Source organism: Ursus maritimus, unplaced genomic scaffold (genome assembly GCF_017311325.1).
Source record: "Ursus maritimus isolate PB19 unplaced genomic scaffold, ASM1731132v1 scaffold_24, whole genome shotgun sequence".
In the NCBI taxonomy this organism is placed as follows: domain Eukaryota; kingdom Metazoa; phylum Chordata; class Mammalia; order Carnivora; family Ursidae; genus Ursus; species Ursus maritimus.
Genome location: NW_024424897.1, coordinates 41,786,032 through 41,802,707, shown reverse-complemented (window position 1 = coordinate 41,802,707; position 16,676 = coordinate 41,786,032). Strand labels below are relative to the sequence as shown.

At 37.8% G+C, this 16,676-nt stretch overlaps 1 protein-coding gene across 1 annotated transcript in view; it reads left to right on the top strand.

Annotated features, from left to right (window-relative positions):
- Positions 1-16,676, top strand: part of NUFIP2 (nuclear FMR1 interacting protein 2) — a 31,255-nt gene that overhangs the window by 5,448 nt on the left and 9,131 nt on the right. Inside the window, exons 2-3 of the mRNA XM_008695324.2 lie at positions 387-2,111; positions 14,580-14,612. Coding sequence (XP_008693546.2) covers positions 387-2,111; positions 14,580-14,612 — 1,758 coding nt within the window. The remainder of the gene's footprint in view (positions 1-386; positions 2,112-14,579; positions 14,613-16,676) is intronic.

The window sequence follows — 16,676 nt, the reverse complement described above, 5'->3', positions numbered from 1 at the left end:
TTTCCCTGTAATACATACAATTAATGTATCGACATAACTTGATTTTTGCCCAGAAGGTAGCTGCGCTCTTAATTGTAAAGGAAATTTTATAACAGCCTTGTGAGAACAATGGGGAAGTTGATTCTGTTAGATGAGAGGTATTATGGCATACTGCTTAAGAGATCTTGTTCTTTCTGACCTCAGACTTTGGTTTGAATCCCAGCTTGGTTCAGTCTCTTGCTTGGTAGACTTCGGATCAGTAATAAGGGGCTCAGAAACTGTTTTATCGTAGTTGTGAAATAATAACATAGTCAAGCTTATGCTCATAGCAGTGTCTTTAAATGTTAGGTACTATTGTAATTTATATATTTTGATTGTAAAAAAACCTTTTTTTCCCCCCTCTCTAGGCTATGGTGAACTAAATGGTAATGCTGGAGAACGAGAAATATCTCTAAAGAGCCTGGGTTCTGATGAAACTACCAACCCTATTTCCAGGGTCCTCAATGGCAACCAACAAATTGTAGACACTAATCTGAAGCAGACTGTAAAGGCCAGCACCTTTGGGAAAGCAGGAATTAAAACCAGGAATTTCATTCAGAAAAACAGTATGGACAAAAAGAATGGGAAATCTTATGAAAATAAATCTGGAGAGAACCAGTCTGTAGACAAGACCGATACGGTAGCCATTCCAAATGGTGTTGTAACAAATAATTCTGGCTATATTACTAATGGTTATATGGGCAAAGGAGCAGATAATGATGGTAGTGGATCTGAGAGTGGATATACCACTCCTAAAAAAAGGAAAGCTAGGCGCAATAGTGCCAAGGGTTGTGAAAACCTTAATTTAGTTCAGGACAAAATAATGCAACAAGAGACCAGTGTCCCAACCTTAAAACAGGGACTTGAAACTTTCAAGCCTGACTACAGTGAACAAAAGGGAAATCGAGTAGATGGTTCGAAGCCCATTTGGAAGTACGAAACTGGGCCTGGAGGAACAAATCGAGGAAAACCTGCTGTGGGTGATACGCTGCGGAAAAGCTCTGATATTAAACCTGGTGTGAGCAGCAAAAAGTTTGATGATCGGCCCAAAGGAAAGCATGCTTCTGCTGTTACCTCCAAAGAGGACTCGTGGACCCTATTTAAACCACCCCCAGTTTTTCCAGTGGACAATAGCAGTGCTAAAATAGTTCCTAAAATAAGTTATGCAAGCAAAGTTAAGGAAAACCTCAACAAAACTGTACAGAATTCTTCTGTGTCGCCATCTTCATCTTCATCCTCTTCGTCATCTACTGGGGAAACTCAGACCCAATCTTCAAGTCGGTTATCCCAGGTCCCTATGTCAGCGCTGAAATCTGTTACTTCGGCCAACTTTTCTAATGGGCCTGTTCTAGCAGGGACTGATGCAAGTGTGTATTCTCCAGGGGGTCAGCCACTGCTAACTACTGCTGCTAATACTCTAACACCCATCTCTTCTGGGACTGATTCAGTTCTCCAGGACATGAGTCTGACTTCAGCAGCTGTTGAACAAATTAAATCTAGCCTTTTTATCTATCCTTCAAATATGCAAACTGTGCTGTTGAGCACAGCACAAGTGGATCTACCCTCTCAGACAGATCAGCAAAACCTGGGGGATATCTTCCAGAATCAGTGGGGTTTATCATTTATAAATGAGCCCAGTGCTGGCCCTGAGACTGTTATTGGGAAGTCATCAGATCATAAAGTGATGGAGGTGACATTTCAAGGGGAATATCCTGCCACTTTGGTTTCACAGGGTGCTGAAATAATCCCCTCAGGAACTGAGCATCCTGTGTTTCCCAAGGCTTATGAGCTGGAAAAACGGACTAGTCCTCAAGTTCTGGGTAGCATTCTAAAATCTGGGACTACTAGTGAGAGTGGAGCCTTATCCTTGGAACCCAGTCATATAGGTGACCTGCAAAAAGCAGACACCAGTAGTCAAGGTGCTTTAGTGTTTCTCTCAAAGGACTACGAGATAGAAAATCAAAATCCTCTGGCGTCTCCTACGAACACTTTGTTAGGCTCCGCCAAAGAACAGAGATACCAGAGAGGCCTAGAAAGAAATGATAGCTGGGGTTCTTTTGACCTGAGGGCTGCTATTGTATATCACACTAAAGGTAACTCATTTGTTCTTATATAAAGATTCTTATTGGTCGATTAAACATACATTTATTAGGTGGTGTATTAAGGGTGAATTTTGGAAATTACTTTGAGATTCTCAAGAATTTGGGAACTAAGTTGAGAATAACAGTGAATAAGCAGCTGATAAACTAATTCAGGGTCTTTGGAAATAGTACTATTTAGAAGGAATGTTCATTTTTTCAACATAAAAGCATTTTTAAAAAAAATATATGTATAAGTATATTTGACTTCCTGCACTTCGTGAAGAGAGTGAAGAGGGGTGAGGTTGTGCCTAAAGGGATGACATTATATTTTCTCTTGCGTTCTTTTTAAAATTTTTCTTTGAACAGATGTTCCCTCGCCTTTGCTTTTTATATCATATGCTTCCTTATTAGTGAGCTCACTTGATAGTTCTAATTTGTGTAAAATGAGTAGGAGCAGTGTTTTTGAGGAGGAGTCCAAAAAGATGGAGTGTCAAACTATTTTTTCTCTTATACGAAGGAATAATGGGTGCTGAATGGTAACTGGAAAATAATTTCAATAACTGCAACAGCAAGCCCAATTAGCATCATAGGAGCCAGGCTCTTAGAGTCTGTACTTTTCATAGCCCCAAAGCCTATGGAGGAATACAATATCTTTCAAGTTCCATTCTCATAACCTTTTTAGAATATGGTTTATTTGTGTCTTTTTTTTTTTCTTTCAGAGAAAGCAAGTGTGGGGAGGGGCAGAGGGAGAGGGAGAGGGAGAGGGAGACAAGCAGACTCCCTGCTGAGTGGAGAGTCCACTACAGGGCTTAGTCCCAGGACCCTGAGATCATGACCTGAGCCGAAATCCAAAGTCGGATACTTAACCGACTGAGCCACCCAGGTGCCCCTCTTTGTGTCTTAAAGAAAAATTTGCTGTATATGGTAACTTACTTAAATCACTACAGCAAATAAAATGAGGCTTAGTGAATGATGTTTACAACCTTGGTGCTTTTGAGAAGAGTGGTTTTCAGTCTTCCATATTCCCCTCCTCCCCTAGCAGAAATCTATACCTCATGCATGCATACACCTAAGTAAGATATGCTGTACATTCCCATTTTTAACGTTGGCTCGTTTAGGCAGTGACTTGGAACTGCAGGAAAGGGGCAGCATATCATATAGTGGGGATGAGGTAATTCCCATATTCTCCCTAGAAGAATCGCTGCCTCAGAGATGAATAACAAAGCTATTTATGTGACTTTTAAGCAAATTGCTTCCTCTGCATACCTTTCCTTATCTGCAAACTGGAAGACATTAGTAAAATGAACAGATGTCCTTTTTCTATTTTTCTTCCTTTAAGAAATGGGAGTAAGTAGTAGTATTGCCTTATGGGAGTTTAGGAGTAGTAATCCTAGCAGATAAAATTACCTGTCTTCTCTTTTTTCTCCAGCACTGCTGTTTGGAAGTAAATGAATTAACCAGGAAGTGGATGTTTTTAGGAAAGTTAGGGCAAAAATTTTGCTTAGTTTCTTAAGACTTGTGGTTAATTACAAGTTAAATTCTGTGCTTTTGGTGGTATTTTCTGTGCCATCTGCCCTCCAGAGACATTTACTGGGAAAATCTTTACTGAGTATTTTGTATTGGTGGTCGTTGTGTGAACCTGAGAGGCTATCTCGTTATGTTCTTCCACAACCTGCGAAAAAGTCTGGGACAGGTTGTTCCATTAAGTGGTTGTTGTTTGGTGGTTTTATATAGATTTTTATTATGGAGAATTGTAAGCCTTTTTAAATGGGAGTGTTAACTCCTGTTTATTTCTAGGTATTCTGTATGCATTTTTCCTACGTGTAGGCTAAGTAGATATGAAGTCAGCAGTATTTAGATGAGCCGAATACCCTTACATGGATGCAGTAATATTTAATTTTGCTGATATTACCAAATGATTTGCGTTAGTAAAGTGCATCAATTTGAGTTTTGTAGTTAGATATTATTGAGATTAAATTGGTATTGATTGTTTTCCTCCCCTCCCCCGCAACAATGGATAACATTCAGTTCAGTTAGTTCCAAAGTGGCAGGTTCTTTGAATTACTGCCAAATGTGGATTGGTTCGTTAGGTCACTAATATCTCTTTTCTTTGAATTTGTTTTGAATTACAACCTTTTGAAGATCTGAAGATCTTATAAGTGAAGGCTGGCTTTTTTTTTTTTTTTTTTTTTAAGTTGTCTTAAACTCTAAAAGAGGTAATAATCACAGTTGGGCTTGTTCTTTAAAAGAGCACCTGTATTTTCTTGGTTCTTTAGTGTAGTCTTCTCTTTAAACATTCAAAGGCAATCACTTACTGAGTTAAAGTTAGGCTCAGGAATAGAAGTTCTTATACATACCTCCTAACTTCAAAAATAAGCTCTTCAACAACTTTATTTGGAAATAGTAGGTAAGAGGGTGCTTAGTGTCAGTTCAGTAGGAATGGTGCATTTTTTAGATTAAACATTAATTACTTACAGCCTTAGAAGTACTGCAGATTTTTTAAAAATCTGAATGTTCAGTACATTTGAGGATACGAAATAAAGATACAGTGAGGCATAAAAAGGATTGGTGGGAATTCTAGTTCTTGGGATTTTTCTTTCAGCTTGTGATACATACTATGTTATTAACTTTTCTTAAGAAGCAGGAGGGTTAATCTTCATATTATCTGGGGGGATATTGTATCATTACATAGCAGTATTAATATTTATGGTGAGACATAGGTCCTATTTTCTGTTTTTCTCAAGTGGCTATTAAGGGTAGAACTTTAAAGTGATATGTTTTTAAATTGACTATGAAAAAATTGGAAAAGTGGAACCTGTAATGAACCCCAGTGTACCATCGTCCAGCCTGAACATTTAAAAAGCACAGTCATTCTTGTTTAACCTATCTGCCTTCAGGCTTTCTTTGCTAGGAGTGTCAAGAGCAAATTGCAGGTATCCTAACATTTTGCTAGATGATACTTGTGTTATGTTAGAGTGATAGCTTTTAATGCACATACGCAGGACATATAACTGTTGCCTCCTTTAAAGCATTTACTTTTCAGAGGCTTGTAACACTGGACCCTAACTTTTTGTGGTGAATCTTTGATTTTGAAATGGTCATTTGAAGTCATTTGATTCAAAAAAGTCATTTGAAGCCAAATCTGTTGAAATTAGGTTGGTGTGAGTTGTGTGTTTGGTCAGTGTTCATTTAAACTAGGTTGATTTATCTTGCCTAATACTGCACTGAAGGTTATCAAGCATTCAAAATGCTGATATTTTGGAGTACTCATGAAAAAATAATTTGATAAGGTAAATTTTACCCAGCATGTAGAGATGCAAGGGGAGATGAACAAGTAAGGTGTAGTTGTTGATGGTTGAAGTGAGTCAACATGACGGTTATCTAGTATAAAATATCCTCGAGGGAACACTAGTCTACAGTATGAAGCTTTAAGAATTTGTTTCTCTTACTTCCATAGGTTATTGGCATAAATGCTTTGATTCACTAGATCTGGGCTACACCCTGGAATTAAAAATGTATTTTAACTCACTAGGTGGTTCTCATTGCCAGCTATGGTTGGGAACTCTTTAAGTCTAGAGAGCGTTCTTCAGTTTAATCCTTTTTTCTTTTCTCTGTCACAGTTGTGTAGTAATATATGTGTGTGTGTGTGTGTGTGTTTTCCTTTCCCTTATGATGTACTTACAGGCAGAGCACTTAGCTTAGTTATGGAAGACTTATTTTGAAAGGGTGAGTCTTTTTCTTTGAAGAGCTTACGTAGAGGCGAAAATAATACACAAGTTTTATCAGGCAAGATTTTAAGTGTCATACAGATATAAATAACTAGAAGACTTCAGTGGAAGGAGAATTTCTAATGGAGTAAAGGTGGGAGGAGTAAATGCAGGGTATGTTTTCATGGAGGCAGCAGCATTTGAACTGAGTTTTGATGGATGGGGAAGATTTTTTGACTTACGGAAATGCAGAGAAGAGGAAGATAAAGAAGAGTTAAGTTGGAGAATCCTGAGTAAATGTAAATATTGAAAGGGTTCTGCTTTGGATGTGGTGAGGGGACGTAAAAGAGAAGGAAGGTAAGTGCTGCCAGATCCATCAGATCAGTCTGGAGGTAGGTGGGGAGCCACTGAATATCAGGGAGGTGGGCTGGTGGAATGGAAGTGACTTAAACTGCACAGAAGACGGGGGTGAATACTGACGTATTCTTAATTCCTGTGTACCTGAGAAAAACCATTTGTCGTTTTTAATTAAGCCTGGGCTTCTAAACGTATAAAATAGCATATCAGCATGTGTTTCTTGTGCTGAAGTGCTTTAAAAACGGAGTTGTTAATTGACTTGCATTCAGGTAGATTAGTATGGCACCAATTTGTAAGGTAGGTTGGAAGCCATTTCTCTGATGAACTCTTGGAATAGTCTAGGCAGAGGGTTAACAAGATTTCCCTTTTGTATTTGCAGTCATATGAATGTATTATTTATCTGAAAATATTTTTATTTTTTTTTTTTAAAGATTTTATTTATTTATTCGACAGATAGAGACAACCAGTGAGAGAGGGAACACAAGCAGGGGGAGTGGGAGAGGAAGAAGCAGGCCCATAGGGGAAGAGCCTGATGTGGGGCTCGATCCCATAACGCTGGGATCACGCCCTGAGCCGAAGGCAGACGCTTAACCGCTGTGCCACCCAGGCGCCCCTGAAAATATTTTTAAAAAGCATTTTAGGTTTGGGAATGAGGAAGCTGATCTACAGGGTACGAGGAGGCAGGAGGCAAGTTATAGTTAATCCATCAAAGGGAAGGGGGGGGACCATGTATACAGTTCAGACTTTTGTTTACAGAAGGATCTGAGTACTAAATTTTCTCCTTTTAACAGAACGCTGAAAAAGTATTTTCACCTGTACTGCATTTTATTATTCTCCGTGATTGCTTATGGCATCACAGCTGTCTTTCTCATAATCTTATTAACATTTATTAACATAGCAGGTGCCTACAGATTTGACTTTGGTTTCAGCCCTAGTTGAATTTCCTAGATTGGTGAAGGATCCGTTAGTCCCCCTCTATAATATGGGACATACAGGAATATTTGTAACAAGTAATTTAATGTGGTTGTGAGATCCTTTTTTTCCCCAGTGACTTACCATTTGAGCATGGATGCTTGATTTTTCATTAAGTCTACTTTATGAGTGCAATAGTAATGAATTTACTTTGGTATTAGTCTGAAAGGTAACTTGTAAGGAATTTATAGAAGGTAAAATTTCACCTGCAGATTTTATTAGCTTACCTCCTGAAGGTAAGGGAAGAACCACCCATGCTATAAAAGCAGAAATGGTCTATTGCTATCTTAGTAGTAGCACTTCCGTTCCAAGCAACTTGAATTTGATATTTTACCTTAAAAGTAAACTGGATTAGAATAAGCATAGAAGTAGAAATGAACCAAAAACAAAACCTTAAGCTCCAAGTTTCTAATGTATGTATTTAGAGGTGGTCCAGACAGTTCTATTTAGTCTGGTTTGGTGTAGCTCCAAATCGGGAATATAAGATTGGAATTGATGCAATGAAGAGTTTTTAGGTATTCCTGAAAAGGTAATGACTTCTAACGACTTTAGTAAAATTTACTTGAAAATAAGCTGTTATCAGAGTGCCTGGCTGGCTCAGTCAGTAGAGCATGCAACTCTCAGCCAGTCTAGGGCTTGTGAGTTTGAGCCCCACATTGGGGGCAGAGGTTACTTAAACATTTTTCCCCCTAAGATTTTATTTTTAAGTAATCTCTTCCCCCAACATGCGGCTGGAACTCAAACCCCAGACCAAGAGTCGCATTCTCCACTGATTGAGCCAGGCAGATGTCCCTAACATTTTTTTAAAAAAAGAAAATAAGTTGTTAATTCTCTGGTATAGTCAAAATGGAAATGAAAAGGGTGGGGAGAAGATTCTGAGTCATCTTTGCAAAGGAATAGGGGGGTTCTGTGAATTGGTTGGGGAAGGAAATCAGAATAGCAAAACATGGTGATGAGATAGCCAGTAATGGCCTGATAAGGGATTGGAAGGCAAGATCAGTGGTAAATTGATCTGGGGGTTCTCAATTGTGGTAGTCCCCTTGTTTGGCCTTATATTTGATTTATTTCCTTTTTTGGTGGGGAGACATGCTTTTTATTTATTTTTGTTATTTAGACTTTTTAAAAACTTACTTAGAGTGCATGCATAGGGGCGAAAGGAAAGGGAGACAATCTCAAGGAGACTCCCCCAGCACAGAGCTGGATGTAGGGCTCAAGCCCATGTGAGGTCATGACCTGAGCCAGAACCAAGAGTTGGATGCCCAACTGACTGGGCCACCCAGCTGCCCTGAGACATGTGCTTTTTAAAATGTTTAAATGTTTTCAAAGGATTTTTTAAGATACTAATATTTTTTTTGAGAGAGAGACAGATTGTGTGGGCGGGGACGGTGGGGAAGGGCAGAGAGAGAGAGAATCTTAAGCAGGCTCCTCACTCAGCACAGCCCAGTGTGGGGCTTGATCTCATGACCCTGAGATCATGACCTGAGCCAAAATCAAGATGTAGATGCTGAACCAGCAGCCACCCAGGTGCCCCTTAAATGTTACGTTAAACTGGGACAATACTGTCATTCAATTTTAAAAGTTAAAAAAAAAAAGTTAAGCCTCAAGTTGGGTTTAACCGTCTTAGCTACTATTAGTCTTTTTCTTTGAAGAATTAAATGCTGAAATTTTGGTTGGATCGTATGCAGTTGCTGTTTTTGTAGGTCAGAAAAGGTTGCATATCAGTTTCAAACGGGCCTAATACTACTTTGTTATAGTATTACTTTCTGACTGATTTATGAGTAGTGTTTGTTCAAATGTTTACATAAATTGCACTAAGCTCTGTGTGAAGCAGTTGTGATAAGTAGATGAAAAGAGAGGATTCATGTCTTTAAGGAGTTCAGTGTAGTAGGGAAGCATACATGGAAAAGAAGTACGTGACTAGTGTGACTGCTCTTTAGAAAAATATATAAAATGTGTTTGGAACATAGAGAAACCCCTAAGGGGGAATGGGAGAGTCAGGGAAGGCTAGTCAGTATTCAAAAGAGAAGTGGAAATTGGCTTATTTATTGTACAAGGAAAGTCAAAATTATTTTAGGTGGAGGAAATGGAATAGTATTTGAACATGCTGGTCATTCATAGTGATTCAAGGAAGGTGAGTGGTGCAAGTTAAAAAATCTTTTAATTTAGTCATCCAGTTTACTTATTGATGTACAGCTGTTTCAGATGCTAGAAATTTTATACAAGACAAACCGATCTAGTCTCCCTGTAGGCAGTGGGAATCCATTGAAATGTTTTGGTCCCTTTCAGGTTTATATTTTTAGAGGAAGAGAATGATAGTCATGGTGTAGAAGATAGAAAGTGAGACTTGATTAAGGGCAAGAGAGGCCTGTTAAAAGATTACACTGCAGAAATATTCATAAGGTACCACTGCTTGAACCAGGCGGTGACATTTGGCTGGAGAAAAAGAGGGTGACTAGAAAGTTAAAAGTGTCTTAACTTTGAATAAAAATTGCAGTAGTTGAACACTCCCTTCCTAAATTCTCTAATTTGCATTTCCTTAACTCTATCTACTTTCCTACTTTTTACATCTTCAGCATAACCTTCCTGGTATCATTCTCTTTTTCTCAAATGTTGGTGTTCTTTCAGTCTCCTTTTCATGCTACTCAAACTCTGAGTAATCTCATCCAATTCTGTCGCTGTGTATTAAAGCTCAAAACTTCAACTGCTTTTACTCTGAGTTCAGACCACATATATTCAACATAACCACTCTAATTCTTTATATATAAAACTAAATTCATTTTTTTCCAAACCCTGATTATTAGGTTATATGGATCTTGTCTCTAACATACCCATTTTTTCCTTTCTATCTCTAATACAACCGTCCTAATTTCACTTTTGCAGTAACATTTACTGGGCTCTTTCTCTGTACAGTAGTCCCACCTTATCCGTGGTTTTGCTTTCCGCGGTTTCAGTTGCCCGCGGTCAGCTGCGGTCTGGAAGCAGATGATCCTTCTGAATCGTCAGAAGGTCAGTAGTAGCCTAATGCTACATCACAATGCCTATTGTCATTCATCTCACTTGTAGGCATTTTTTCATCTCACATCATCACAAGAAGAATGGTAAGTAAGTACAGTAAGATACTTGAGAGAGACCACACTCATATAACCTTTTTTGTACAGTGTGTTGTTATAATGGTTCTTTTTTATTGTTAACCTCTTACTGTGCCTAATTCATAAATTAAACTTTATCATAGGCATATATGTATAGAAAAAAACATAGTATATGTAGGGTTTGGTACTATTTGCAATTTTAGGCATCCCCTGGGGGGGGGTGTCTTGGAACTTATCTCCTGCAGATAAGGGGGACTACTGTATTATCTCTTCATCCATATTCTTCAGTTACCTCAGTTATTACTAATATTTAGAACAATAATCTCATATTTTCAGTGACTTCCTTTCCCTAGATGATTTAAATAGTAAACTTCCCTTTGTATGTGCCTTTGTGCTATCCCATGAGTAGCAAAGTAGCATTTATCTTTGTGTGAATCTTTCCTTCTTAGTGACTTTTAGCTCTGTTCCCTGAATAGTGTTGTTGTCTGAATCTTTTTGTCTTAGTGACATCCAGCCTTATTAAATAATTGTGACCACCAAAGCATAGGTTAGTAAACTTTTTATATGAATGACCAGATAGTAAATATTTTAGGCTTTGTGAGCCATGGGGTCGGTCTCCTTGCAATTCTAGTTACATGGTTCTGCCTTGTACGCAAAAACAGCCATGGGTAATATATAAAATGGGTGTGGCTCTGTTCCAAGAAAACTTGATTTGCAGAAACAGGCAGTGGGTAGAAATCAGTTTGCTGACCCCTGCTTTAGCAAACCTTGTACTTTACTATCACCAAGCTTTGTTCATGCTGGTGCTTCTATCTAGAAAAGCTGTCTCTTCTGCTGAGCTTACAGAGGCACAGCCTTTCTGGTTTCACATCTATATCTCTAGCCCCTAAGTAGTACATTTTAATCCACTTGGAATTTAGAACTTGGAGTTTATTGGACATCTACAGGGAGCATTGTGGTAGGGAGCTATGTAGGAAGTAGAAGTAGTCTGCTTTAGAAAATTGAATGTTAAATTGTCTTTACTGATGAGGCATAACTAAATATTTGAAAAATTTTATATAGTAAAATTTAACATTTGCATGGTGGCAGTCTAAATAGCAGAATTTTAACAAAATTGCCTACTTTGGTATATTTTAAAAGCAGAAACCTTCACTTATATTAGTAAATTTGGTCCTGTGGCCATTTCTCAATAACTATTTGCATAATTGGGTGCTGGGCTCAAACTTTAAAAAGAACTGGGAAGTAAAAGACCTCGTAGTGGGGGGGCAAGGGCAGTATTAAAAGTAGAAAGATTAATTGCTGTGTTATGATTTTGTATAGTTGAATGTGCCTTATTTTGTTCAGCTTCTGTTGTGGGGTAGTTAAAACAGTTACACAAAGTAACTTGTTTTATATTTAGAATCTGCATGGAGGCTTCTGTAACTTAGAAGAGGGCAAAAATACAATTTTCTCCTTTCCTAGATATTACTAGCTTCTTGTTAGTCTTAGTATGGTTGTTTAAGCATAGCATGTAATCATGCAGACAATATTTGATTTATTTCCTCTTCTTTCTCATCTTCAGTTAAGTTTCATGGACTTGAAATTCTAATCAAGGACATCAAGTTGCTACTAGTTACAGAAGTATTTAGTATTAAATAACTGGAAGGGGAATTGCATTCATTTCTCAGTTCAGCACTTCAGATAATGTTGATTTATTTGTTGGTTTGAAGCTAGGTTGGCTCATGACTAATTTTTTTTAGCTAGGTCACACATCCCTTTCTTCTCAAAAAGCATGATCAAATTCACTACCCCTTATTTAATTGTAATAAGACTTTCTTATCAGAAATCATTTAAAATCTGTGTTTAAAACCTAAAGCTGAATGTTCTGGATTAAGCTAAAGGAAATGTCTTCAATCCATTAAAGACCTTGGGTGGTTGCAAATAGTTATTTTTGTCTTTAAAATTTACATGTTTGCCTTTAAAGTACTTTAGTTTTTATGGACTCCTGAGTGTAGTTCCCCCTGCCCGGTCTTCCCCACCAAGAAAGGGTGGAGGGGAAGAGGCAGATTGAGGTTGGTGGTAGGGAAGAGAAAAAGAAATGTTAGAGGATAGGGGGTCAAAATGAAAAGTTTGTGTTTTTCTCAACATACAGCCAAGTACACATTTATCTTTACATTAAATAGACTTAATAATGAGCACCAAGTAATCAGTACATACAGAACTCAGGAATTTATTTGTTGCAAAATGTGAGATTTCTTTACTTTCACTAAAAGAAAAAATTTTTGTGTTGGATTAATGTTTTTGAAGTCAGGTCAACCAAGAAAGGCTTATGTTTGGACTTCTTAAAATAAGCCATTCTGAAATACAGAAATGTGCAGGATAATGGCTCTAATGACTATTTCAGCTATTTCTAATTGTCCGAAACTAATAGAAGTAGAAATTAGAGGGATAGCTATGAGTGCCATGACTGGAATAACCTTCCTGATATATCTTCTTTTTTCCAGATTAGATTGATCACAATTCTCTCCCCTTCTTAGACCTGGGAGATGGGGATTTTCCTGCCAGTCTTTGGATGGCTCTCTGTCCAGTGATTTCTTTTTAAAATTTTATTTATTTGAGAGAGCACATGGGGGGGGGGAGAGGGAGAGGGAGAAGCAGAGGGAGAGGGAGAAGCAGACTCCCCGCTGAGCATGGAGCCCAATGGGGGACTTGATCCCAGGACCCTGAGATCATGACCTGAGCCCAAGACAGGTGCTTAACTGACTGAACCACCCAGGCGCCACTGTCCAGTGATTTAAAGCCCATAGCATCCATCTATGCTCTTGCACCAAGTGACAGCTAGTGTATTATTTCCCAGTCTTTGTTTAATCAGGCATTTATTGTGATACCTTGAATGCAATTTTACTTAGAATTACTTTAGTTTGAATAATTAACCTGTTGTTCCAAATATCCAATTCTGACAAATTTTCGAAACTTAGAAGTTTTTTAGGAATGAATTTGGTGGGGGATAGAGGGGAGCAGGGAGAGTATGATCTACCATTCTCTTCCTCCAACTATAAACATGAAAAAGTAATAATTTGAGATTTTTACACTTTTAGCCTGGGGAGAGATTATGTTGTACCTTAACTATAACCCATGTCCAGATATATCCTATCTTAATGAGCTCCAGTTGTATTTTTCTTTAACTATAATTGACTGCTGATAAATTATGTGGAATACAGTTACACAAAATCCAATTATACAGACCTTTTTGTCTTCTCAAAATGGCAGTTGTATGGCCATGGAAAGAGCACTTATTCTCAGTCATAGTTATAGTTCATTCCTGTTACTGTGTGGTCTTTGTGTTTACATTGTAACCCTAGTAGAGTATTTCCTTTCAAGGTATTGTAGTTCCTATTTTCCTGTTCTTTGGTTCTTGTGGTATAGTAGTCATCTATTGTCTTATTCATCAGACCTTCAAATAAGCCCTCTGTGAAGCTTTCTGGAATGCTTCCAGATAGAATTTTTCTTGCCTTTTCCCTGTACTGTCACTATAGTTTCGTCATGTACATATTTTCTTCACCGTAAGTTATCAAAGTAAGCACATTGTGATCACATTTCAGTAGAATTGGGACAAATGAGGATTGTGTTTACTAATAAATGGGTATGGATTGGCATTTTGACTTATGGGTTAAAAATAAGCGTAGGTGTGGTTTGAGTTAAGTAAAATTTTAGTAAGGCATTTTAAGCATAGTGCTTAATCAAATTTGAATGCTTCATTCAGAAGACTTGAGTACCACAGTGGCTTATGGTGGGTTGCCAAAAAATACTTCATTTTTTTTTTTTAATAACAATGAGCTTCTACAAGAAATACCATTTTATCTACAGCATGCTTAAGCATATCTTTGCTATTTGTATAGATAGAATTGCTCTCTTGGTAGTTTGATTTCAGATGATAATTCACTTTTTTTTTTTTTTTAAAGATTTTATTTATTTGACAGAAAGAGAGCACAAATAGGGGGAGCAACAGGCAGAGGGAGAGAGAGAAGCAGGCTTCCCGCTGAGCAGAGAGCCCGATGCGGGGCTTGATCCCAGGACCCTGGGATCATGACCTGAGCTGAAGGCAGACACTTAACCGACTGAGGCACCTAGGCGCCCCAATAATTCACTTCCTATAATCAACTTAAGGCAGTCTGAAAGACACTTCTTGAGAATTCCAAGAAAATAAGAGTGTTTTTGTCTAAGGTTCAGTAGAACTGTGCTATTTCAATTTCAACCCTACCTCCAGCCCAGCAATAACCAGTCTAAGTTTTTTAGGTTTAAAGTGAAAAGCATAGCTTTAAATTTTGCTCTATAAAACTTAGTGTATAAAATAATCTTTTTTTTTTTCTTTGCAGAAATGGAATCTGTTTGGAATTTGCAGAAGCAAGGTAAGAATGGTTAGGTTACCTAAAATGTTAGTGCTAGTGACTAATTCGTGTATGTTATGTTCGGGTGAAATAACGTAAATAGTGACCCACCAAGTGTACAGGCTTTATATTGAATTATTTAATAACTGCGGTTAAAAGACATTGGCTGCTGTACCAGGATTGCTGAACATGGGGTAACACTGTAAATGAAAAGAGTATATGAAAATACTCTTCACCTGCTAGGTGAAGAACATGAATATTTTCCCCCTCTGATTATGAAAGTAAGACAGAACATAAGTATTTTTAATCTAGGAAACCAACATGAATAAGTGTTTCCACTTACAGCCAGTCTTTATCTGTATTTGTGTGGTAGACAAGTGGTAGCCTAAGAACTGAAATTCATAGTTCAGGAAAATATTAGCTGTTTAGAAGCCTTATTTGGGCTGTATATTCTCTGAAATAATGGTTAAAAATCTAAAGAATAGCAGATTAGCTTCCTTCACAAACCACATGTATAAGATGTGAATAGCAGGAAGGCAAAGGGACTGAGTAGTCCGCATCTGGATTGTTTGGAATTTTCAAAAAATTTAAATTGGTTATCCTAATTATTGTGTGCTTTTCCAAATATATTAAAATGTGGTAGCTGTGGAATACCTGAAATAAAGTAAATTTCAGTCTGGAGAACTAGTCATAATAGATTTGGGCTTTTATAACCCCGTAACTGAATTGCATCCCATTTCCCACCCACTTTGCTAGCTAATGTAAGTCAGAGAGGTCACTGTGTAAGCTAGAAAGCGGCAAGATTAAATGTAGGTTTCCCTGGGGGCGCCTAGCTGGCTCAGTTGGAAGGGCCGTGGGACTCTTGACCTCAGGGTTGTGAATTAGAGCCCTACATTGGGTGTAGAGATTACTTGAAAAATAATATCTTTTAAAAAATGTAGATTTCCCTGATTGCCCCGCATTGCTCTTCCTTCCATCTCTCTCTTGTACTTAGGCCAGGTCTTACTTGTCTAACACAGCTGTGGCCTGAAGATAACTAGCAAGCTAAATTATTTTGAGTTGCTTTCTGTGTGCCTTCTTATTCAAAGGCAAACAAAAAAAAAAGGTAGACCAGAAAATATACTCTGCAAAAGTAGACCTCCTGTATTTACTGTAAAATGGCTATTTAACTATTAAGAACTAGCATTATCTTCATGGCAGTTTGCTAGAGGATGGCTGTTACAGTCCTAGAAAGGATATTATATTATCTCTGCACTAAATTGGGCTGACTGTTAGGCTCAGGTGAACTTGAGACCTTTAATATTATTTTTAGGCCTTTATACGTTTCCATTAGGTGACAAGTTTTATTGGTTTTCTCTTTTTTATTAAAAGCATGTGTACTTTTAATAAAAGTTCTTAAACGATAGGTGGAAATGGCATGTAATGAAATTACTGCCTCTCCAGAAGAGGGTAGCATACAGCTAAATAATTGGAATTTAGAATACCACCTGAATCTTAGATTATGCACATTCCTGAGAATAAAGACTGGTGGTGCTATGGGAAATTTGGAGGAAGGAAGAAATAAGTCATGATTAGGTCTGAACTGATAGTTTTGCCAAACTTAACCAAAAGTTTTTGGTGCTAGATGTGCCTTGAACAGTTCCTTAGTAGACAGTCCATGTAGATTAAAGTAAATTTTACCTTGATTTTACTGAGAACAAAAATAAATCCAAATGTTATTTTAGTATTGGATTATTGCCGATTTAAGCTTTTATAATTGGGAGAAACACATAAACCCTTGTTAGCTGAACTCAGCCCCTCTCTGATCTGTAGGAGTTGAAGCCCTTGCTGGCTAGAGGACACTGTTGCTGAAAATCCTTTGAGATGCCAAACTATTAGGTTGTGGAAAAGTAGATCATATATGTGTGAATACGAAGAAGTGGTCTTTATGTATGTATGTATTTTAGAGGGGGAGGGGAAGGGGCAGAGGGAAAGAATCTTTTTTTTTTTTCTTTTTAAGGTTTTATTTATTTATTAGAGAGCACAAGCTGGGAGGAGAGGGAGAGGGAGAAGCAGGCTCCTGCTGAACAGGGAGCCTGTTGCAGG